The 23214-nt window shown below is 42.8% G+C and overlaps 1 protein-coding gene across 1 annotated transcript; it reads left to right on the top strand.

The window, feature by feature from the left end:
• Nucleotides 1–14744: 14744 nt before the first annotated feature.
• Nucleotides 14745–22408, top strand: LOC133902448 (DNA-directed RNA polymerases II, IV and V subunit 3-like). The gene is made up of 3 exons (XM_062344037.1): nucleotides 14745–15453; nucleotides 17063–17300; nucleotides 21899–22408. Exons 1-3 carry the CDS (start codon nucleotides 14960–14962, stop codon nucleotides 22157–22159), a joined length of 993 nt encoding a protein of 330 aa, XP_062200021.1. The 5' UTR covers nucleotides 14745–14959; the 3' UTR covers nucleotides 22160–22408.
• Nucleotides 22409–23214: the final 806 nt, after the last annotated feature.

Below are 23214 nucleotides of genomic sequence, written 5' to 3'. Positions count from 1 at the left end.
ACTAATGCGTTGTGAAGCATCTCCTAAAAATTCTATGGAACATAGGGCCGGTGACAATTTTAGAAATTAGTAGGTGCCTGGAGGAGAATATAAATGAATTTTCCCAAATTTTTGGGGATTATTTTATAGGCATAAAAATCAACACAAGTTAGAAAAGCTTGTCTCTTTGGAGAATTTTCATTTGAATTTGGTGCAAGATTTTTGGGTCAAACAAGGTAAAATGGATTGTTCATGATTTATAGAAGCCAACAAAATTTGTTCCACAAATTTTAGACCACAGTAAGACCTCCACCTTGATAACCAAAGTGGTGAAGATATTTTTTTGCCTGCCGGTTACTGTTCATCAGCCCCGCCTGTCATCCCCTTCGCACGCACACGGCTCTGCTCCCCCTTCTCCCGCTCTCACAGAGCAAGCGGCGGCCGCCTTTGTTGACTTCGGTGGCCAGGCCACGTTGCCGGAAGCCCGGACACGGCGCCGTGTCCTTATCTTCCCCTCCCCGCCCTCTTCTCTCTCTCTCTCTCTCTCTCTCTCTGCTCCTTCTCTCGCGCGGCCGGAAAGCAAAGCGCAGAGCACGCTTACACGCACTGGCCGCCGGCCAAATCACCGCGCCGCCGGCGTTTTCCGCCGAGCCCGAGCAATGTAGAGCACAGAGGGAGGTCACCAAGGCCCTCCTTCGCCGTTTCCCCTCCTTCCCCGGTCGTTTCCCGCACGGGTTGGAGCAGCCCGCACCTTCTTCCCCAACGGCGGTAGCCGAGCTCCGCCGTCCTCCGTCGCCCCGCTATTCTACAGCCTCGCCAGCCTAAACCGCTGCACGGTGAGCTTCCCCATACTCCTGTACGCCTTATGCGCGCGCTGTCTTCTTTCTGTCCCGTTGCCGGCGCGGTGTTCCGCGGTGGTTGAGTCGCCGCCGCCTCCCCACGCACGCCGCCGGTCAGGCCGCCATCGAGCTCGTCGGTCGGGAAGCGCGCCGTTAGCTCTACGCGCTCGCGTAGAACGTATTGGTGTGCTCGGCCAGGCTTATTGCGTCGCCGTTCGCCGTCGGCGTGTCAAAGCTGTGCCGCCGCCGTGCTAGTTTTGCCCCTCGCCGCCGCTCGCCGTGCTCCGGCCGTCGCCGGCGTCGACGTGTGCCCCCACCGTGACCGCGTGCTCGCGCTAGTGCCGTTTTCGCCCTCGGCCGAGCCGTGCAGGCTGCCGCTCGCCGCCGGCAGCCACCGCAAGGGCCACCGGCCGTCCTCCATTTGCGCGCGCGCAGCTGCCATGGCCGATTTTGACTTCGGTCAAGGGATCCGGCCCCACCGGTCAGTAACTGGGGCTGGAACGGTGCCGGTAGAAAAAGGTGTGGGCCCATTTGAATATTAGAGAAAATCGGAAATTGCGAAATGAACATCTGTTGAGTTGATAAATCGGCTGAAAACTTGAAAAATGCATAGGAAATTTTGTAGAGCTCCAAAATTCATGAAACCAATTTTGTTGGTTTTGTTGTAACATGATCTATCCATTAAAAATACCAGTAGCCATGAAATGTGTGCTGTGAATTATTGAGTTAATGAAATATGTCTAGGCTTTGATAATTCATAGTTAAAGTTTGGTATTTCCAAAATTGATGAATCTAATTTTGTTGGCCTTGTATTGTCATACTCTGCACATGAAAAATACTAGGTGTTGTGAAATGTATAATTAAATTTGTTCAATTAATGAAATGTGTTTAATCTTCAATAATTCTTAAACAATTTTTGAGAAGTCCAAAATTGGTAAATCCAATTTTGTCAATCTTGTTAAATTATGCCATGTTCTTTAAAAGTGCTAGGGTTTATGAAATGCTTACTGAGGATTAATGAGTTGTCAAAATGGTTTTAATTTTTAAGCCTTTCATATTTGGTTGGTCCATAAATCGAGTTGTGTAAATCCTATTAGTGGGTTCCCTATTCACTTAGAAGAGTTACCCTCGTGTTAAGTATAGTTAGTTTTCTTTTAGACTTAAGCTTAGAGTTTAGCTTAATCCATCTAGGAAGTTGTTAAATGCTAAACAGTAGTTCAGATAAGGAAATCCTTAAGGCTTTTAACTCATGGCATAAGTGCATTGCATCTCCACTGTTGTCTTACAGTGAAGCATCTTTCATTACATGTCATTCATATTCATTACATTGCATGCGTGATTCTTTTAGGGAACTTCGACCCGGCGAACGAGGCGAACGAGGCTGTCCCCGGAGGTTCCCGCAGTGGTGATTATGACTCGGGTAGCTGTGAGCAGCAGCTAGGGCAGCAAGGCAAGCATCGTTCATATTGCACCGTGTCTACTTAAAAATTTAATATGTTATCTACGCTTATGTATACATTGCATGTGTCGGGTACCGAGTTGGGTAGAACCTATGCCGATGCATTATCCCATTTTGGTCACGTGTCATGTGTTGTTCCTAGGAGCCTAGTGGTGTCGTCGAGGTCTAATGATAATTCGCTATACTTAGTGGTACTTAGGCTTTCCGGTAGAAGTCGACGACGGCGTCCACCGTTGTCGCGAGCCTAGGGCTTATTACTTGTTCACACTTGTGGTTGTGTTGAGGATGAGTCGGTTTGGTGAGTGGTGAGTTGAGACGAGGTGTGGGCGGTGTTAGGGGTGTCATCTGCTCACGAGGAGTCCTCAAGCAGTTCGGGGAGGGAACCCGGACACCGTAGACCGCTTGCACCGGTTAAGCACCGATCATCGGTGTAGTCGGCTTTAGCACTTACCTTACTCACCACATGCTGATATAATGGTAGGCGAGCCGATTACCTTCGCAGACGTGGTCATGTGGGCCTCGTCATAGACGGTGTGAGTCTGGTTTGAGTCCGGGCTTTTAGCGGTATTAGTTTGCTCGGGGAGTAGTTCTAATACCGTCGTGCCGAGCTATGGTTGATCCACATGGTTGGGCCTGGTTGGGAAAGGTTGTCACGGGTACCCCCTTGTGTGCATCTTAGCGGGTGGCACAAGCCGTATGGTCCCTGTGTCGTGTGGGTCCAGGAGTATCCCCCTGCAGGGTGTATAATCAGTTCGAACTGCCGCGCTCTCGGTCATGAGCATCGCTATCGCTTATCTCCACCGAGCGACCATGTTTGGTCGTAGAGTTTCGATGTGGGTTGTGGCATGGTTGGATTTGGGTGGTTTGGTCGGTATGTGGTCGATGATTTGGTGGTAAGGGCTTACTTTTATACACTTGTTGTTTACATATCTGATGTGGTCAGTTGGTTGGCAGAGTTTGAGTCGGTGGTTGGTTAAGTCAGTTGCTTACACCTAGAGTCTAGGTTGCTTACCGCTTAATGAACTTAAACATGTCTTAATCCTTGCTACAGCTTTAAATGCATGATCCTTGGAGTCGAGAATATATATACTCATACTGTGTAAGACTTGCTAGTACCTTCGTACTAAGGGGTGCTACCCTTAAGTTGTTTTCAGGTTCTCAGGTTGGCGAGGAAGAGGCGGTGTTCGGCTACTTTGTGCCTGCCGATCAGGGTGGCGGGCAGGAGTAGCACCTTCTGCTCCGAACTCCGGCGCTTTTGGTATGGAGCCTAAGGGCATACGGCTCCATACTCTTTTGTTGTATAGGTTTATCTTCCGCTGCATAGTTGTTGTTGTTCCTCTTTTGTTGTAAATTGTGGAAGCAGTTGCATGTTTAATAATTGTAATTCAGTTTAATTATTTGCTCTCTATTAAACTGTGTTGTGATATTTGAGTTGGAAGGCATGTGTTCCGATCCTGGGCACAAAACACGTGCCGGGACTACCGGAATGGTATTCTGGTTAATCGTCGAGGTTGTGATCATGAATAATGATCCTCCTGATGATTAGTTAGAATACTATTTGGACGGTTCCTCACAGTTGCATTCAAGGCAAGCAAGAGCAAGCAAGTCCAAGAATCAAGTATAAGTGAAGATGAAAGCTCCGAAGATGAAGAAATGGCTTTCTTTGTGAAAAGGTTCAAAAAATTCATGAGAAAGGGAGGCTATTCAAAATACAAGAGAGACATGCCTAAGAAGAGAACATCAAGGAGGGCATGCTATGAATGTGGCGAAGTTGGTCACTTTATAGCCGATTGTCCAAACAAGAAGAAAGGAAAGGACAAAGAAGACAACAAAGTCAAGCCATACAAGAAGGACAAGAACAAGATGTACAAGAAAAAGTATTCGGGCCAAGCACACATTGGAGAAGAGTGGGATTCAAACTCCGACTCCGACTCCGATGATGAAGGAGTCGCCACCATTGCCATTCATGAGCCTACACCAAGAAAATCACTCTTAATGAGTGATGATGATGACGACTCCCCGAAGTGCTTCATGGCTAAAAGCCGCAAGGTAAAATCTCAATACAAGCTTTTAGATAGTGATAGTGAGTATGATAGTGATTGTGATAACTTGTTCAAAGGTTTGAATAAAAATGTTATGGCTAAAATAAAGGAGCTAATGGATACAATAGATAGTCATGAAGAGACCCTCGAGAGACAAGAAGACTTGCTCATCCTTGAAAAGGAGAGAAACCTTGAACTCGAGGAGCTCTTTGCTAAAAAGAAGGAAAAAGTTGAGAAATTGTCTAAAGATTATGATTTAGCCAATTCCTCAATTGCCGACCTTAAGAGTAACAATTTCTTGCTTCAAGAGAAATTATCTTGTTTAGATGAAAATTATAAAACTCTTGAAACACAAATTGATATCCTTAAGAGAGGCTCATCCAACTCTAGTGAAGCAAATTTACTATCTAGTGCATCTACTAGCAATGGATCTCTCGTTGTTCCAACTTTGATATAAATGCATGTACAACTAATGTTGAATCCTTGCAAGCGTTACAAAAGGAAAATGAGAGGCTAAATGCCTTGGTCAAATATGGGTGCATCATAACCTATAATCAAAAGATGCACTTTACAAAACCATCCAAGCCAAAGACAACAAGCAAAAGGGAGGTCTTGGATTTGACCAATACACGAGCAAGCCAAATGGTCGTGTGCTATTGAATAGAGTGGAATACCTCAAGTTTGTCAAAGGAGGCAATCAAGTTAATCACACGGCTCAAACAAGGCAACCGAAGGCTCATACTTCCCAATGTTCATTCTATGCCTCATATATGCTCAAGAGAGACCACCGTGGAAAAGTGGTTCCTCTCTATGTTGGTCCCCGCACAAGAGATAGAATTGTTAAAAGGAATGTGTGGGTGCCAAAAGTGCTTGTGACTAACGCTAAAGGACCCAAACAAATTTGGGTACCTAAAATAAAGGCATAACTTTGTTTTGTAGGTATACTCCTCCGGTGGATCAAGTTGGGTCATTGATAGTGGATGTACAAATCACATGACCGGAGAAAAAAGAGTATGTTTTACTCCTTTGAAGAAAATGGAGGACCTCATGAAAATATTATTTTTGGCGATAATGGAAAAGGAGAGGTAATAGGCCTAGGTAAAATCGCCATCTCAAATGATCATTCTATTTCAAATGTCTTGTTAGTCAAATCTCTTAATTATAATTTATTATCCGTATCCCAATTATGTGAGATAGGTTATAATTGTCTTTTTACAAATGAGGGTGTGATTGTCTCTAGAAGGGAAGACGCCTCAATAGCTTTCACCGGTAAGTTGAAGGGTAAACTTTATCTTGTTGATTTTTCAACGGATGAAGTGAAGCCTAAAACTTGCTTGATGGCTAAGTCTAGCATGGGTTGGCTTTGGCATCACCGACTTGCTCATGTTGGCATGAGGAATTTGTCTAAACTTCAAAAGGGCGAACACATCCTAGGACTAACAAATGTGTCTTTTGAGAAAAATAGAATTTGTAGTGCTTGTCAAGCGGAAAAATAAGTTGGAGCATCTCATCCCGTGAAAAATGTGATGACCACTACAAGACTATTGGAACTCCTCCACATGGACTTATTTGGGCCAATCACCTACATAAGTATTGGAGGTAACAAATATGGTTTAGTTATTGTTGATGACTTTTCACGTTTCACTTGGGTATTCTTCTTGCATGATAAAAGCGAAACACAAGCTATTTTTAAGAAGTTTGTAAGAAGACCCAAAATGAGTTCGAAGTGAAGATCAAGAGAGTGAAAAGCGACAATGAAAGCGAGTTTAAGAACACACAAGTTGAAGAGTTTCTTGATGAAGAGGGAATCAAGCATGAATTCTCGGCTCCCTACTCCCCTCAACAAAATGGAGTAGTCGAGAGAAAGAATAGGACTCTAATTGAGTCCGCAAGAACAATGCTTGATGAATACAAGGTATCGGATCAATTTTGGGCGGAAGCAATCAACACCGCATGACACGCCATCAACCGGTTGTATTTACACAAGATATTGAATAAGACAGCATATGAGCTTCTAACCGGTAACAAACCAAACGTTTCCTACTTTAAGATCTTTGGTAGCAAATGTTTTATTTTAAATAAGAAAGCTAGAAGTTCAAATTTTGCTCCAAAAGTAGATGAAGGGTTTATGCTTGGTTATGGATCAAATGCCTACGCCTACCGAATTTTTAACAAAACCACCGGGTGCGTTGAAATTGCGAGAGACGTAACATTTGATGAATCTAATGGCTCTCAAGTGGAGCAAGTTGATCCTAATGTGCTAGGTGACGAAGAAATACCAAGCGAAGCAATCAAGAAGATGGTAATTGGCGAAATCAAGCCCTTAGAGCAACAAAAGATTCAAGAGGCTCAAAATGATCAAGATCAACCATCTTCATCAATGCAAATAGAACCATCAACATCAACTCAAGATCAAGACGACAAAAGACCACAAGACCAACATCAAGACCTTGAAGACCCAAATAATTTTTTGGATGATGAAGTGGAAGACATCCAACATCAATCACAAGTGCCACACCCACGCGTTCATCAAAGCATCCAAAGAGATCACCCCCTGGACAACATATTTGGTGATATACAAAAGGGGGTAACTACTCGTTCAAGAATTGCAAATTTTGTGAATTTTACTCTTTTGTTTCCTCTTTGGAGCCTTTGAAGGTAGAAGAAGCGCTTGATGATCTGGATTGGGTGATGGCTATGCAAGAAGAATTGAACAACTTCAAAAGAAATGAAGTTTGGTCTTTGGTGGAAAGGCCAAAGCAAAATGTGATTGGGACAAAATGGGTCTTCCGCAATAAACAAGATGAAAATGGGATAGTAACAAGGAACAAAGCTCGCTTGGTTGCTCAAGGGTTCACTCAAATCGAAGGTTTGGATTTTGGTGAGACATAAGCTCCCGTAGCTAGGCTTGAGTCAATTCGTATTTTATTAGCCTATGCAGTAATCACCATGATTTCAAGCTATATCAAATGGATGTGAAGAGCGTATTTCTCAATAGACCAATCTCCGAATTGGTATATGTGGAGCAACCGCCCAGCTTTGAAGATCCCAAACATCCCAGACATGTTTTCAAACTCCATAAGGCGCTCTATGAGCTAAAGCAAGCTCCTAGAGCATAGTATGAATGCCTTAGGAATTTTCTTGTCAAAAAGGGCTTTGAAATAGGCAAAGCCGACTCTACTCTTTTTACTAAGAATGTTGATAATGATTTATTTGTTTGCCAAATATATGTCGATGACATTATATTTGGTCTACTAATCAACAATTTTGTAAAGACTTTAGTAGGATCATGACAAGGAGATTTGAGATGTCCATGATAGGAGAATTGAAGTTCTTTATCGAATTTCAAATCAAACAACTCAAGGAAGGAACCTTCATTTGCCAAACCAAGTATATCAAAGACATGCTCAAGAAGTTTGACATGGAGAATGCCAAACCAATCAAGACGTCCATGCAAACTAATGGACACTTTGATCTCAATGGAGAAGGCAAAAGCGTGGATCAAAAGGTATATCGTTCCATGATAGGCTCTTTGCTTTATTTATGTGCATCTAGGTCCGATATCATGCTTAGTGTGTGCATGTGTGCAAGATTTCAAGCCGCTCCCAAAGAATGCCATTTAATGGCCGTTAAGAGGATTCTTTGATATTTAGTTCATACTCCATACCTTGGCTTATGGTATCCTAAAGGGTCATCCTTCGACCTTATCGGCTATTCGGACTCCGATTATGCCGGTTGCAAAGTAGATAGAAAAAGCACTTCGGGAACTTGCCAATTCTTGGGTAGGTCTATCTACCGCCGAAGCCGAATATGTTGCTGCGGGAGCTTGTTGTGCTCAACTCCTATGGATGAGGCAAACTTTAAGAGACTATGGCCACAAAACATCCAAAATTCTACTTTTGTGTGATAATGAGAGTGCCATCAAAATAGCCAACAATCCCGTACAACACTCAAGAACCAAGCACATAGACATTAGACATCATTTCTTGAGAGATCATACAACAAAAGGGGATATTGATATTAGCCATGTGAGAACCGAAAGACAATTAGCCGATATCCTCACTAAGCCACTAGACGAGCAAAGGTTTTGCGAGTTGAGAAGTGAATTAAATATCCTAGATTCTCGAAACGTGGCTTGAACAGTTGCATATATTTGCTTGTTATAGATTTATAGCTTTCTTAGTTAAGAGTTTGTGAAAACTGCATTTTTGAGTGATTTTCTCAAAATTATTTGGCTCTTTGATCTCTCGATCATGATTTGCAATTTGTGATCATAGTTATGTAATGATGCTTGTTGGTGGATCACATTTAGCAAATTAGTCCTTATGTCCAACAATTCTCTCCCGAAAAACTCCTCCCCAAATCTCAGCTCTAAATCTATTTTGTCACAGTTCCAGGTTCCGGAATGTCCGGTGTTCACCGGAGTATCCGGACCTGACACTGTTCACAGCTCAAGCTGATTCCTATCCTGGTTCCAGTTACTGGATAGTCCGGTCTTCACCGGAGTCTCCGGTCTGCACCGGAGTCTCCGGTCTGCAACGGAGTCTCCGGTGTCTCCAGATTCCTACATAACTCCCCTGCCCGAACAGTTCTTCCTTTTCATCTACTCTCAACTCCTCTCTCCCAAAAGCACCCTCTCCGGCGATTTTTGAGAAACAACCAAGGAGCTTAAGATTTGCATAGTTTCTCACTTGGATTCAAGGCCAGAACCTCCGAAGATTCCTATTCATCAAGATCCCCGGAGGATTTGAGCTCAAAAGGTACTTTTTCAAAAATCTTCCCGATCTATAAATGCCCTTGTCTAGGATCATTTTCCCTTGGTAGAATAGCTCCTAATACCTCCTAGAACTCATCCCCAAACTTGTTTCAACTCTAGTCAGCCGAATCTTCCAAAACCCTAGGGTTTGGGAGATTTCTCGGGGCTGACCGGAGTATCCGGTGTTCACCGGATACTCTGGTATCAGCCTGTTTTTTCAGCAGCTCCTTTCCAATCTTTTTTTCCTCACATCCTTTGTTCATTCTATATCTCCTAGGATTTTTGCAATGGCCGGAGATCGTTTTGTGAAGGGTCATACTTTCGAAAGGAAAAAGAAACAAAAGAGTGACCCTCGCGCTCAAGAAGCAAGAGCTCCGGCACACTCGGAAGATAGTGGAAGTGGACACGCAAGCGGTGAAAGAGTCCGCAAAGTGGCCTCAGGCAGAGGCATCCACATTGAAGAAGGAGGAGCCACTGAACAATATGAAAGGGACATTGTGACCGTATGCCGGACCAAAACTCAAGCTATGAGAGGCCGAGAAAGTGGAAGGGGAAAGGGCTTAGCTAAAGTGACAGCGGGAAGAGGAAAAGGAGGAATGCCCTCTAGGGAAGAGAGAGGCAAAGGTGTTGCTCAAGAACACTCGTCTGAGTCCGAGGATAATGAAGAAGAGCAGGCTGATGAAGTTATTGGACCCTTGAAACTTCATAGACCTCGGAGAACTGCTAGCATCTTTGACACTCCAAAACAGACAATGAACTACATGAAGCATGTTTCCAGGGTTGTTAGTGAAAGGTTGAACAACCCATATGATTATGAGAAGAATGTTGCAGATCATCGGTTCTGGAATGATTTTCAGGCAGATTTCTATGAGACGGTGATTTTGGCCAAGAAGAAGTCGATTACTCCTATGCAATGGATTGACTGGAACTATATGGCTCAGAAAGATGACCCTGTGTTCAATGAGGTCATTGCAGCTTGTGAGAGCAAGAAGGTCAAAAATATTATGGCTTTCAGGTATGATTGGTGCGAGAAAGTTATCGCACAGTTCTATGCTACAGTGTGGGTTGAGGGATCTGAAAATCCCGTTATGCACTGGATGATAGAGGGAGTTAAGTACAGAATTAGCTTCAGAGGTTTCGCTCACTACTTCCATCTTGATGCCAGAGATACATCCAAAGATCAAATTCACAATGAGAATCAGCTGACTTTGGAAGAAATTGGGTTCATGTATCTAAATCATGGACGAGTTGAGTTCGGAAAGCTTACAGGGATGATGCCTTTCTATCATTGCTTAAATTCCCTGTTTCGACTCACCTTTGCGCCTAAGAGTGGGGATACAACAACAGTGCAGAGTATCTCCAGAAACCTCCTCGCCACCATGTCCAATGACCATGCTCCCTTCAGTGTGGCGCACTTTCTTTGGGAAGAAATTGTTTTTACATCCAAGTCGCCAATCAAAAGCTGTGGATATGCCCCTTACCTAATGTTTATCATTGAGAGGGTGTCCAAGAAGACCTTTGTGAAGGAAGTCAAGCATGAACCCTATTGGATGAGACCCTTGAACATCCGAGCTCCCTCTCCATCACCATCACCTCCTCGTGCTCCTCCCAGCTCAAGACAGTTTGCCTCGAGACGTGCTCCTTCTCGAGGGTCATCATTCATCAAAAGCGCTCTCAAAGCAATCTTCAGAATTTGTACTCACAATGCTACTCAAATCAAGGAGCAAGGTGTTCGCTTAAAGAAAATGGAGAAGCGTCAGAAGGAAATGTACACCTCCATGAACCTTCAGCCACCTTGTTCACCTATTGCTTCGGATGAAGCGGAGAGTGCACCGGTTGAGTTTGAAAACCCTTGGGCATGGTATGATGAAGCCCAAGCGGCTGCAGAGAGCTCTCAACAACAAGCGCAAGATGACTCCTCCGACGCCGCTCCTAGCAACGACTCCGAAGGAAGTGATGATGAAGAAGAAGATGATGATGAAGATGGCAGCAACGATTAGGCTCTCTCTTTTTGGTGCTTGATGCCAAAGGGGGAGAGAAAGTTATCCATTCCTTAGTTCCCTTTAGTTCCCTTAGCTTTGGACTCTGTTTAATTCCTATCGTTGTTGGACAATTGGACTGTTGTTGGACAATTGTTTGTGATGAATCTTGTGCTCGTTTAAATTTGTAAGACTTTTATGTTAGTGTGATGATTGTCGTACTTTCTTAAGTTAAGTGTGTTCCATGTCCTGCCATAAATCATTTTATTATCTTAAAATTGTATCCCACGGATTCTAGGATATAGGGGGAGCTCTTGTGAATTTAAATCTCAAATATGTGCATTTGTGTATAAATCGAGTTTAAACCAATGCACACATTTAGGGGGAGCTCACCATATCTTCTAGAATTCAAAATCCTATTTCATATATCTTTATGTAAGCTTTAATCGGGTTGTCATCAATCACCAAAAAGGGGGAGATTGAAAGTGCATCTAGGCCCCCTAAGTGGGTTTTCGCTTATTGATGACAAAACGATTAAGGAACTAACATACTTTTCTAAGTTATGAATACGTTTAAGCATTAGTTGTAAAGATAAGTGACGTTTGACGCCCGTCGAAACAAATGGAGAATCAACGAAGAGTACTCAATAGGATTTAAATTCTTTTATTTTTGAAATTGAGTCTAGGATAGACGCTCTTTTAAGAGGGTTGCATTTGATTGCTTGGTTAGTGTCTCAATGCTCAAGATATCCCTTAAAACCAACTAGTTGAGAGGCACAATCACTCACGGACACCGAGTTCATTCTGAAAAAAATTCACTGAGTCCAGACACTCTGGTATTCACCGGATACTCCGGTACTCAGTATTTAGCCCGGAGTCTCCGAGGTAGACTCCGGCAGAGAGTCTCGATTACGGTTTATTTTTATTTGGAAAAAGACCGGAGTCTCCGGTGTTCACCGGACACTCCGGTAATTTATGGGTCAACAGACCGGAGTCTCCGAGGGAGACTCCGCCAGAGAGTCTCGGTTAGGTATTTATTTTAATTAAAAGGGGACCAGAGTCTCCGGTGTTCACCGGATACTCCGGTAAGTGATTTAGTGTTAACACGACTCCGGCAGAGACTCTCGGTTAGCTTTTAATCTTTTTGATAAAAAGAAAAGAGAGACCGGAGTCTCTGATGTGCACCGGATACTCTGGTACCTGGAGAGGTCGGAGGGTCCGGCTAGTCTCCGGACTTAATGTTTTTGGAAGCCCTGTCAGGACCGGAGACTCCGGTGTTCACCGGAGACTCCGGTCTCTCTTTTCTTTTTATCAAAAAGATTAAAAGCTAACAGAGAGTCTCTGCCGGAGTCTCCCTCGGAGACTCCGGTTAACAATAAATCACTTACCGGAGTATCTGGTGAACACCGGAGACTCCGGTCCCCTTTTAATTAAAATAAACACCTAATCGAGACTCTTTGGCGGAGTCTCCCTCGGAGACTCCTGTCTGTTGACCCATAAATTACCGGAGTGTCCGATGAACACCGGAGACTCCGGTCTTTTTCCAAATAAAAATAAACCGTAACCAAGACTCTCTGCCAAATACTGAGTACCGGAGTATCCGGTGAATACCGGAGTATCCGGACTCAGTGAATTTTTTTCAGAATGAACTCGGTGTCCGTGAGTGATTGTGTCTCTCAACTAGTTGGTTCTAAGGGATATCTTGAGCATTGAGACACTAACCAAGCAATCAAATGCAACCCTCTTAAAAGAGCGGCTATCCTAGACTCAATTTCAAAAATAAAAGAATTTAAATCTTATTGAGTACTCTTCGTTGATTCTCCATTTGTTTCGACGGGCGTCAAACGTCACTTATCTTTACAACTAATGCTTAAATCTATTCATAACTTAGAAAAGCATGTTAGTTCCTTAATCGTTTTGTCATCAATAAGCCAAAACCCACTTAGGGGGCCTAGATGCACGTTCAGGTAGGAAACTCTAGATCACGCTCACAATTCTCTATCTTATCAGTGTGCAAAACTAGTGTTGCATCAAACAACTCGGCATCACTATCCAAAACATACCCATCATCTGTAATAAACATAACCTTTATATTTGAGCAATCTTTCTGAAAATGGCCAACTCCTTTACACTTGTGGCAAACCAAGTCACGTGAACGCTCCATGGATCCCTTAGAAGAGGTCATGCTAGCAGCGAGCATCGCTGGTCGACGTGCCAGTGGTGGAGTACTCTCAGGCTTCTTACTTGCTGAACTGTGCATTGCCAAATTGCTCTCAGACTGAGTACTCTTATTTGACTGAATTATATTGTATGGCTGCCCATGCTTCCTGAAAAATGTGAACGGATAGCAAACTTTGCATCTTCACTAACTTGGCACTCAACTTCACGCGCTTGGTGCAGCAACTCAATCATATCATTGTAAGGATGGCGATTGACGATGCGCTTGATGACATAATTCATACTAGCTAGGAATCTCGCCATTGTCTGTTCTTCATTCTCACACACATCATTATGTATCATGACGATCTTCATCTCCTTATGAAACTCATCAATTGATTTGAGACCCTGTCGTAGCCCTGTCAATTTCTCAAACAGTGAACGCTTGTAGTGACGAGGTACAAAACGTGTACGCAAGTGTTGCTTCATCTACTCCCAGGTGATAATAGGCAACTCATGGCGCTCCATCCACTTGCGAACAAACCGCTCCCACCAGTGTGTGGCATAATCATCCAATCCATTGGACGCAAATAATAGCTTCTTCTCATTAGAGTAGTTGTTCATGCGGAATAGCTTATCAATTTTCAGTTCTAATGTAAAGTATTCTTTCACATCGGTACCACCTGAAAAGACATGAATAGCAAATTTGGGCTTAGCAATAAAATACTTGTCAATGTCCTGTCTTCTTAGTCTATGTGCAAACAAATAATACAGTTCTTCTTCCTCTTGTGCATTGTATTGATTCAAATACCTAAGCACAAGTTAATTACGAGATTGAGGTAGTATAAAATTCTCCTTAAAATTCATGATATAATCATTAAGAAGTAAGTTCTCCTGATCTTGCACTTTCTTAGCACATGTCCTTATAATTAGTCTAGTTGGCAACTCGTTATGTATATTTTGATTCTTAGGTGGTGGTGAAGAATATGTCATAACGTTATCCTCATCACGTTGAGGAAGCAAAGAGTCTTCTTTGTTGAGTGCCCAGAGTAGCTCTCCGAGTAGAATCAGGGATAGCTCTACCAAATAACAATTTTCAGTTTTTAGCTTCCAAAGTAGAATCTATAAGAATGATTATTTGAAATGAATTAAGTGCTGTGAACTGAAAAAAATAGCTTCTCCTAATTTACTTTCATACATAATCACTTTCTTTATAGAATTTAACTTAGAGAATCACTTTAAGGACATAATTATTTTTATCAGAAAAAATTTCCGTCCAAAGAATTTAGATCAGAAGAGCGTAATCAAATAGACCTAAAGTTAGGGGATCTGTTTCCTAGAGGGAGAGACATGGTGAGAGGACCGGATTGAAAAATCTTATGATTACAGGTTTATGGAAGGGGCTGGACACAAATATCACATAGAGCATATTCCGATGGTTGTTTTTCCTTGGTTTGAGATGAACGGTTCACGTTTTGCTGATGACAGTGGATATCCTCTTTTGCTGAGAACGCGATGGCGTTTAAGATTTAGAAGATGCGAGACACGTTTAGGCAACCGATGGCGGATTTCGGAAAAAATTCTGCAGCAGGGCAAAACCACTGTCCTCTCGGCTAGCTCGCCGTTTCCCCCAAACCCCCCCCCCCCACCCCAAAACCCTCGAGCCGTTGCGCTCCCACCTGCAACCAACCCCAGACCCCCATCTCCGGCGGTGGCGACGGTCTGCGCGCGCGCGCGCGAGCGATCGAGATGGACCGTCCGGCGGCTGGTGCGTCGTACCAGCGCTTCCCCCGCGTGCGGATCCGCGAGCTCAAGGACGACTACGCCAAGTTCGAGCTCCGCGACACCGATGCCAGCTTGGCCAACGCCCTCCGCCGCGTCATGATTGCCGAGGTCCCCACCGTTGCCATCGACCTCGTTGAGATCGAGGTCAACTCCTCCGTCCTCAACGACGAGTTCATCGCGCACCGCCTCGGCCTCATCCCGCTCACCTCTGCCGCCGCCATGGGCATGCGCTTCTCCCGCGACTGCGACGCCTGCGACGGGGACGGCTCCTGCGAGTACTGCTCCGTCGAGTTCCACCTCGCCGCGCGTGCCACCGACTCCGACCAGACGCTCGAGGTCACATCCAACGACCTGCGGTCCACCGACCCCAAGGTCTGCCCCGTCGACCAGGCGCGTGCGTACCAGCAGGCGCTCGGCGCCACCGACCCCTACGACACCAGCTCCGCGGCCGATCAGAGGCAAGTAATCTTTTTTTTTAGATCACTAGAGCCAAGTAATCGCGCACTATGTTTTGCCCTAGTTTTATAAGTTAGTCATCCGTTTCTGGTCTTATTATGTGTTCTTCACTCCATTTTAGTGTTGATTATGTTTACATTTGGATGGTGGATCCGTCGGAATGTGAATATGATGTTGTTTGAGGCTGCTTTGTTTGAATTTGAGATGCCCCATTATGATTGTGTTATCTGCAGGGGTGTAAGCTTGAATAACCTGTCTACTTCTTTTGGCTAAATATGTAGCACTTGGTAAATTTATTTGTACTGGTGCGATGTAGATATTGTTGCTTCTTCAGTGTTTCCAGCAATTGTTGCCGAGCTTTGGGTTTCCTTTTTTCTTATGCTGACTTGATTGGAAGTCCTGTTTAAATTCCTGTTAAGTGTATCTGACCTTTTGGAGTTGGAGGATGCTGAACTTGTGTTGTGCGGTGCCTCATTGTATCAACAACATTTCCTGTGCTTCTATAGCCTATAGATGATGGATGTCAATGGCAGTAGTATTCTTAACTTCAATAGTCATAGATATCCAATGGTTGCTTCTTAAAGTTGTGATATGATTAAAAGGTCAAAATGTGTACTTTACCATATTCGCTAACTTTCTTCCTGTGTTCATTCATTTGTTTGGAGGAAGGTTCTGGTTAATTTCTGCCATTAGCGCAGCATACCTGGTGTTGCAAAGGGGCATTATGTGATACTTGTAAAGAAGCTGTGGTTAAGTCATGCTGATCCAAGCTATGTTGAAATTGCTGGGGCAAAACTAGCGCGCACTACACTGTTTATTGGAAAGCTTCTCTATTAGCTTATAAAAATGATCTCATTTCCAATTTCTAGTGGCATGAAGCATCGAAGGCATAAAAAAACATGGTTCTTTACATGGATCCTTTGTTTCACTTGCTGCACTGAACACTTGTCTTCAAACCTGTATCCAACACTGGAAAGTTTTTATCCATGTTAGGTATGCATGTTGTATGCTTGTCTGGATGTCTTGCTGGGGTATAGAGTTAGTGCTATTTGTAATGGGCAACCCTTTGCCAGTTTATTTATTTACTTAAGATTCTGGAGGGGAGAAAATGTGAACCAGAAGCAAAAATTATTTGTTCAGGAAATATAATGTGTAGCCCATCTAGCCTTGAAAGTCTTTAAAAAATGGAGGTAGAAAAGAGCAAAGTGTAAGGACCATGAACTTTCCTATTAAATTTCAGTATAAACAGAAAAGATTGATGGCTCCAAATTGGTGTATAATCATATCATGTGCTTTCTAATGCAACTGCCCTTTGCCCAATATCTTTGTTTGTTTTGTCCTTTCATTACTATGCGAGGAATTAAATGGATATCTAGCTACTTTGGCCACAGATGAGGTTGAGAACATGCTCCATTCTTATATCCAGATTCTGTTGTAGTGAGCATTAAACTGCCCTACTTTCTGTGTTCAATTTTGGCCTAATGGATTCCTGACCATATGCTAGTACAACTTGTAAATTGATCTTCATTTTTTTGGAAAACAAACCTAGAAATCTGTAAGCATGCTATCTTGCTAATTAGAAGTCAGCTTATAGTATTTTGCTGATTTCAGGGGCATACTTATCGTAAAGCTGCGCCGCGGGCAAGAACTGAGGCTTCGTGCCATTGCTAGAAAAGGAATTGGGAAGGACCATGCCAAATGGTCACCAGCTGCTACCGTGACTTTCATGTATGAGCCTGATATACGTATTAATGAAGAACTCATGGAGACATTGACGCTTGATGAGAAAACAAGCTGGGTCGAGAGCAGCCCTACAAAAGTATTTGACATTGATCCTAATACCCACCAGGTCAGCTTGTTTTCTCTAGTACTTTTAAATCATGTTGTCTTCCTGTCCTATGATCGACGGGATCCTTAAAATTCAACATGTATCATTATGTAGTAGTTTACAGTTCCACACCGCAACTATTATGCTGTATGACCATTGGTTCCTCAGATAGTGGTAACTATTTTCTGGCGCTACTGCAGTTTCCATTGTACTGTTTGGTTGTAACATGTCACATTAGTGTCGTAGGCACTTAATTGTGAGACAAAACTTGGTCTATAGTGATGGATGGTTATTTTCTGCTTAGATATATCAAGTGCTAGGATGAAATACAGTCAAATTCCATTTGTTTGAGTTTGCCTTGTTGATCAGGTTAGCATATGGATATATTCTGATGATCTGGTCTGCTATTTGGAATGAAAGCTTTTCACAGCAGCTATTCGTTATTCTTTTTCAGTGAAGAAGTCGACATTCTTGTGTGCTTGCATACATCATGTTTTATGCTAACTCTATGTGTTCTCCTTTTTCATACTGTCCTGCTTGGTTGTATATAACATGACCAGCAATGACCTAATGCATCTCCAAGTCTCTTATAATCTGTTAACATAAACTAAATGGAGCTATACTTTGTTGTTTTGACATATTTACTATTTTATGGTAACATGTTATCATGAAACCGTGTTGCCTGGCACTACATTATTTGAATATATGGTGAGATAACAGAAAATTGTGCTGCCATTGTGCAGTAACCCTGGGATTAACTACACCGTTACTAAATCATGTAACTTAGCTTAATAATCTGCGAATACGTATTGTCTTATGTACAATGTTTTTTTTTTCAATCCTGTGATCATTTGCACAATTGAAGTTATCTTACTAAATCATGTAACGCTATCATTGTTTTGTGGTCTGGAATTATTTCTCTATTGTTTTGGTCTGGAAGTGTCAGGTACTGGCCTATCTTTGTTCTGTTTCTGTTCTGGTTATGTCAGTTGTTGTACTGTGGTTTCATTTCCTGTAGCCAGAGGCTATCCCCAATAATAAAAAATGTGCGTGCAGGCCCTTCGTAATGGGGCTGTGTGATATGGATATGGTATAGCAAGTCCACATTGACATGCAATCCTATTAAACCATGGACTAGCTTCCTGAAGCAGCACAATAGTGAGGATTAACAGCTCCCAACTTACTGCGACAAATGATATTTAGAAAGACTGTCACAGAGGCCGAAAAAGATTGTATTTTTTTATAAGTGGTGTCCTCAAGAAGATTCCTTTTATCCTTTGAAAGTTCAAATTACTAAGTAACTCAATTTCAAGGAATATGTACTCTTGTGAAGCAAACTATGCTATATTTGGAGCCCAAATATCTAATTGTGTGCTTTTTTACATAATTTGGAGATCACATGTAAATATTTGTATTTTAAGATGGTTAGACTGCTTTCAAGGCTTCATACTCTAACAATGCAGTAGTGCTACAAGTTTGGTTTCTGCTATTTTGAAATTGTGCTTGATATTGTTCAAGAGACGTAGAAAGCCAAAGGTAGCAAGAGCTTAATCCAAGGCTCACAGACAAGATATGAGCTAGGACCCAGTAGAAGAAATACAGAGTACTAGCTCTATTGGTTGGGTACCGAATACATGGATAGGCTTTATGATGCCCATCAAAGCTCATACAACTGATGTGACAATTCCTATACAACAATTGGGCATCTGTACAAATACTATTAAGACCTAATTGCCAACTCATGCTACAACTAATTGATAACTATTAAGATGATGACATAAGTCATGACATCCACATCTTTCTTGACTAAATTTTGTAGGAATATAATATAGTAGCAACTAAATCAAAAGTGGCTTTATATTCTTTGTATCCTGAAGTTACCTGGTAGAAGCATAGATATGGTAATTGCAGAACTAATGTCATATACCAACATTCACTCAAATGGCCTTTCAAGCCTTTTCTTCCATTTAGTCGTTATTTTAATCATAGTCACCATAAACTTGGGTCGGCCGGGTCGATGGACACGGGTCACGGTTGATGGAAGTATGGCCCGATCTTCCGAAAGGTGTGAAGATACGTTGATTTATGGAGTTTTGATGTTGATGATCGAAAAGGCTCCGATCAGAACAGATCGAAAACCCTGACAACCACTACACCACTATTTCGTGGGTTATCAGCCGTGCCGAACGCGTTGACCTCACCAAGAAGGATTCCTTCGTGCGAATTGAGAACATAAGCAAGAACACGGTAGATGCAATCTGAACATTGCTAATTACTAATGAAGAATTCGAATTGGGGTTCCACAACTGATATTCGACGAAACTATCTAAAATAGAATAATCTAAGCAAAAACCGAATTGTTCAGGTGTCTATGGCTAACTATATATATAGGATGACACCGCGCCTCTCTCGGGTGATTGTGGCGTGTACAAAATGAATTTTGTAGTGGGGCCAGATCCGTTGGAAAGATCGTCTCGTATCCTTTCCAGGCTGTATTTAAACACCTCCGTAGGACTCCGTATGAAAGAGATGATCCGATTGCCATACGGTTGTCTGTTTGAATCCGAATTGAATTATGATGCCGAGCTGACTTCTTGCAATCTTTATTTCCACTTCCCGAGCGAGTTTTGAGGTGAGTCCAAATCCATTAGAGCGTAGATGAAGTCCTCTTTCCAGATTGTGTGCACACATCTCCATTGGATTTCGGATGAAATAATTATTAATACTTTTATGTAGGCCTATCAATAGACTCCGAATTTGATTTGAATTCCGAATTCGAGTGGGACATGGATTGCAATCCGAATTGGCTTGGCTTGGAGGTGATGTGTTGCCTTGTAAAAGGTTGGAGAAGCTTCCTTGTCTTGGAACCAAGTTTGGCGAGACGGCCCCCAGCACACAAGAGCGTACTGAGGATAATAATCTGACAACATATAATTCTCCAATATTAGGCAACAGCGTATTCTCACCCAACATAAATAAAAGCTTTATAAACGAATTCACCTGTCGTTCCTCATGAGTGGTCGTATCCGGAGGTAGCATGACTACATCAACAGTTGTCTAAAGTTATGGGTCGAATGGGGTAGTGTTCTTTGGGACACTAGTTCTTGACGCAGAACGTGACCCCAATTAATCCTGGTCGATGACCCGGGTCAAGGTATGATATGCAACACACAAGTAGATGTAGAAGATTCAGCATAAAGATTTATTTTTAGAGAAAGATCCATCATAAAGTTAGAAAAATATGAGATGGGCTGCTGTCTGCAGGGTGCATGCCCATCCAACCCACCTAATGTACTGCCCTAATACCCTAACCCACCTCTAGTCTCAGCTGACACATGCAGCTGACAAACTCTTTCCTTGCTTTCTCTCTGCTCCCATCAATCAGCGCCGCCAGCCACAGGTTCGTCACCGCCAGCAATATTGGTCGTCACCGTCCAGCAAAATCAGTTGCCCAGAGCCCTCTTCTCTATTAGTCTTGGTTTTGTTGGAGACCTTTGTATTTACTTTGGCAGCTACTGCCACCTGAGTACTGTCTACCACCGGTGGTCTTCTTCAACACCAGCTGCCTCTCACATCTTAGCACCAGCGGACTTGTACCATGAGTTAACATGATTATCAAATGGAATGAGTGACTTAAGGACGGAGACGGACTTATGTCCTTTGCAATCAAAACATCTATACTTGTAGTAGTATAGATACTGAAACCTACAACCAACAAACTTAGTCACTAGTTGCACTTTTATGCTCTGGAAATACTAGGGGACGCAGAGCAATTATCTTGACCACAATTAGCCCTTTGAACAGGGACAACAACATGATGGAGCATTAAGGTCGTGTAAAGTCCAAATGAGTGCTCCACTTGAACATGTAAGGGGCCACTTTATGGTTAATATTACAGGTAAGTTATTGAGACAGTAGCTGAATGGAACACTTGCTGTAGATTAATTGGTTGCTAGGACACCCAATGCAAGCCTTGTGCTTGTTACAATTCAGTGGTCTTCTTGCCAAGGATAGTGCACTGTCAAGCTTTGCATGGTTTTACTGGTGTCTCAGGCATGTCAGTCACCTAATTTATGCGGCTAAAAAAAAAAAAAAAGAGTCAATTTATGCTGCTGTATCATTGCATATGTGCAAATGCAAATTTGACTCATGGTATTTTTGTTGCAAATGAATGATTTATCCCTTATTATTCAACTTTAGTGGAAAAAACATATTACAGATATGTTATTGAGACCGAAGCTGACTAAAACATGTGCTGTAGATTAATTCATTGCTAGGACACCAGTTTAGGCTTGTTATGCTTCCATGGTCTTCTTGCCCAGGATAGTGCATTGTCCAGCTTTCCATGTTTTTACTGGTGTTTCAGGCATGCCAGTTTCACTTCATTTATGCAGCTGCATCATTTCATACGTGCCAATGCGAATTTGGCTCATGTAGTTTGTTGCTGCTAACGATTTATCACTTATTGTTCAACTTTAGTGCAAAAAAACATATTTGGAATTCACCACCAATGCTGGGCCGGTTGGCCCAACCTTTGACATAGCTGCATCTCTTCCACTATGTTTTTTTGTATTAAATCACTGGTGTTGAGCATCTGCATTTTTCTGTCACTTCTTCAGGTGGTGGTGGTTGATGCTGAGGCATATACATATGATGACGAGGTGATCAAGAAGGCAGATGCCCTGGGAAAGCCAGGCTTAGTAGAGATCAACGCGAAGGAGGACAGCTTTATTTTCACCGTAGAAACAACTGGTGCCATCACAGCGTACGAATTGATTATGAATGCTATCACTGTCTTGAGGCAAAAGCTGGATGCTGTTCGCCTTCAAGACGATGATGGTGATCTTGGTGAACTCGGTGCCCACCTTGTTGGAGGCTAAGAGCTTCCTGCCTTTCTCCCCTATGTAGGCTTATCTAACTCCATGATGACTTGATGCCTCTGTTGGAGCTTCAAATGGATTCCCCTAATATCTAGTACCAAACTGTAATCTCTATGTTCTCCTTGTTTATGCTGTGACCTCAGCACTGGAGCTTTTCAGCATCATTCTATGTTTAATTAGGCGCCAATCTGAGAAATCGACACATTAATTAGCTTGGCTCTGGAACAAATGGAGAGCTAGTACTGTTCCTCTTTGATGTTTTCCTGTTGGGACTTGCGATGCTCCATCCATTTGATCATTGGCCTGGGTGCTATACGGTTTTCTTACATGAATGCAGAGTTATTTGTAGTGCTGCTGTACATATGTGGGTTAATTGCAGAATAGTATGTATGTTTTGGATCGAAATATGCATTCGGTTGGCAGATGCGCGGAGTTACGTTGATCGACAGCATTTTTGTTGGCCAGGTCTACTCAAGGATTTGGTGATTTCTGGAGTTAATACTGGATAGGATCCTGTATTATATTGTCGTTACTCCTGCACCTGTAGATGCATTGAAGATCTGTTGTTTCTGCTTGTTTTGTCATCCTCTGCTAGTCTGCTGTACTGGACTGCCTGCACGGATGGTCGTTAGCATGCACTACTTACGTACGTACGTGTTCTGGCGAGATTAGGAGGTGAAAACAACAAGGGCTGTTGGCTTGTGAAACTACTCCAGTTGGTTCGTCAGCCTCGTTTTGCTGTCCATTCAGGATTACTGGCCTATTGTTGCAGGTTTAATTATTTCTGGCGTCACTCCAGGTCGGATGCCATTGTTGTGGGCTTGTGGGAGCTAGGACGAGCCGTGACAAAGATCACGAGGGTGATCGGTGATCGACTGTTTCCGAAACAAAGGACGATCTCCGCTCCAAAACCTAAATAGAGTTTTACTTTCACCGAATAGGACTACGACAAGTGATTACTATATTCGTTCTCTTTTATTTGTCATTTAGATATCAACAGTCTCTAATACATATGTTTTAATATTATTTTTTATAATTATTTCTTAGTAAAATTT

Source organism: Phragmites australis, chromosome 20 (assembly GCF_958298935.1).
Source record: "Phragmites australis chromosome 20, lpPhrAust1.1, whole genome shotgun sequence".
NCBI classification, from domain to species: Eukaryota; Viridiplantae; Streptophyta; class Magnoliopsida; order Poales; family Poaceae; genus Phragmites; species Phragmites australis.
Note: the sequence above shows the minus strand (reverse complement) of the source record. Positions and strands in the feature narration are given on the sequence as shown.

Coding starts and splice junctions, on each gene's coding strand:
- LOC133902448 (XM_062344037.1), top strand. CDS start 14,960: ATGGACCGTCCGGCGGCTGGTGCGTCGTACCAGCGCTTCCCCCGCGTG. Junction 15,454..17,062: donor AGCTCCGCGGCCGATCAGAG/GCAAGTAATCTT, acceptor TGCTGATTTCAG/GGGCATACTTATCGTAAAGC. Junction 17,301..21,898: donor TTGATCCTAATACCCACCAG/GTCAGCTTGTTT, acceptor TCACTTCTTCAG/GTGGTGGTGGTTGATGCTGA.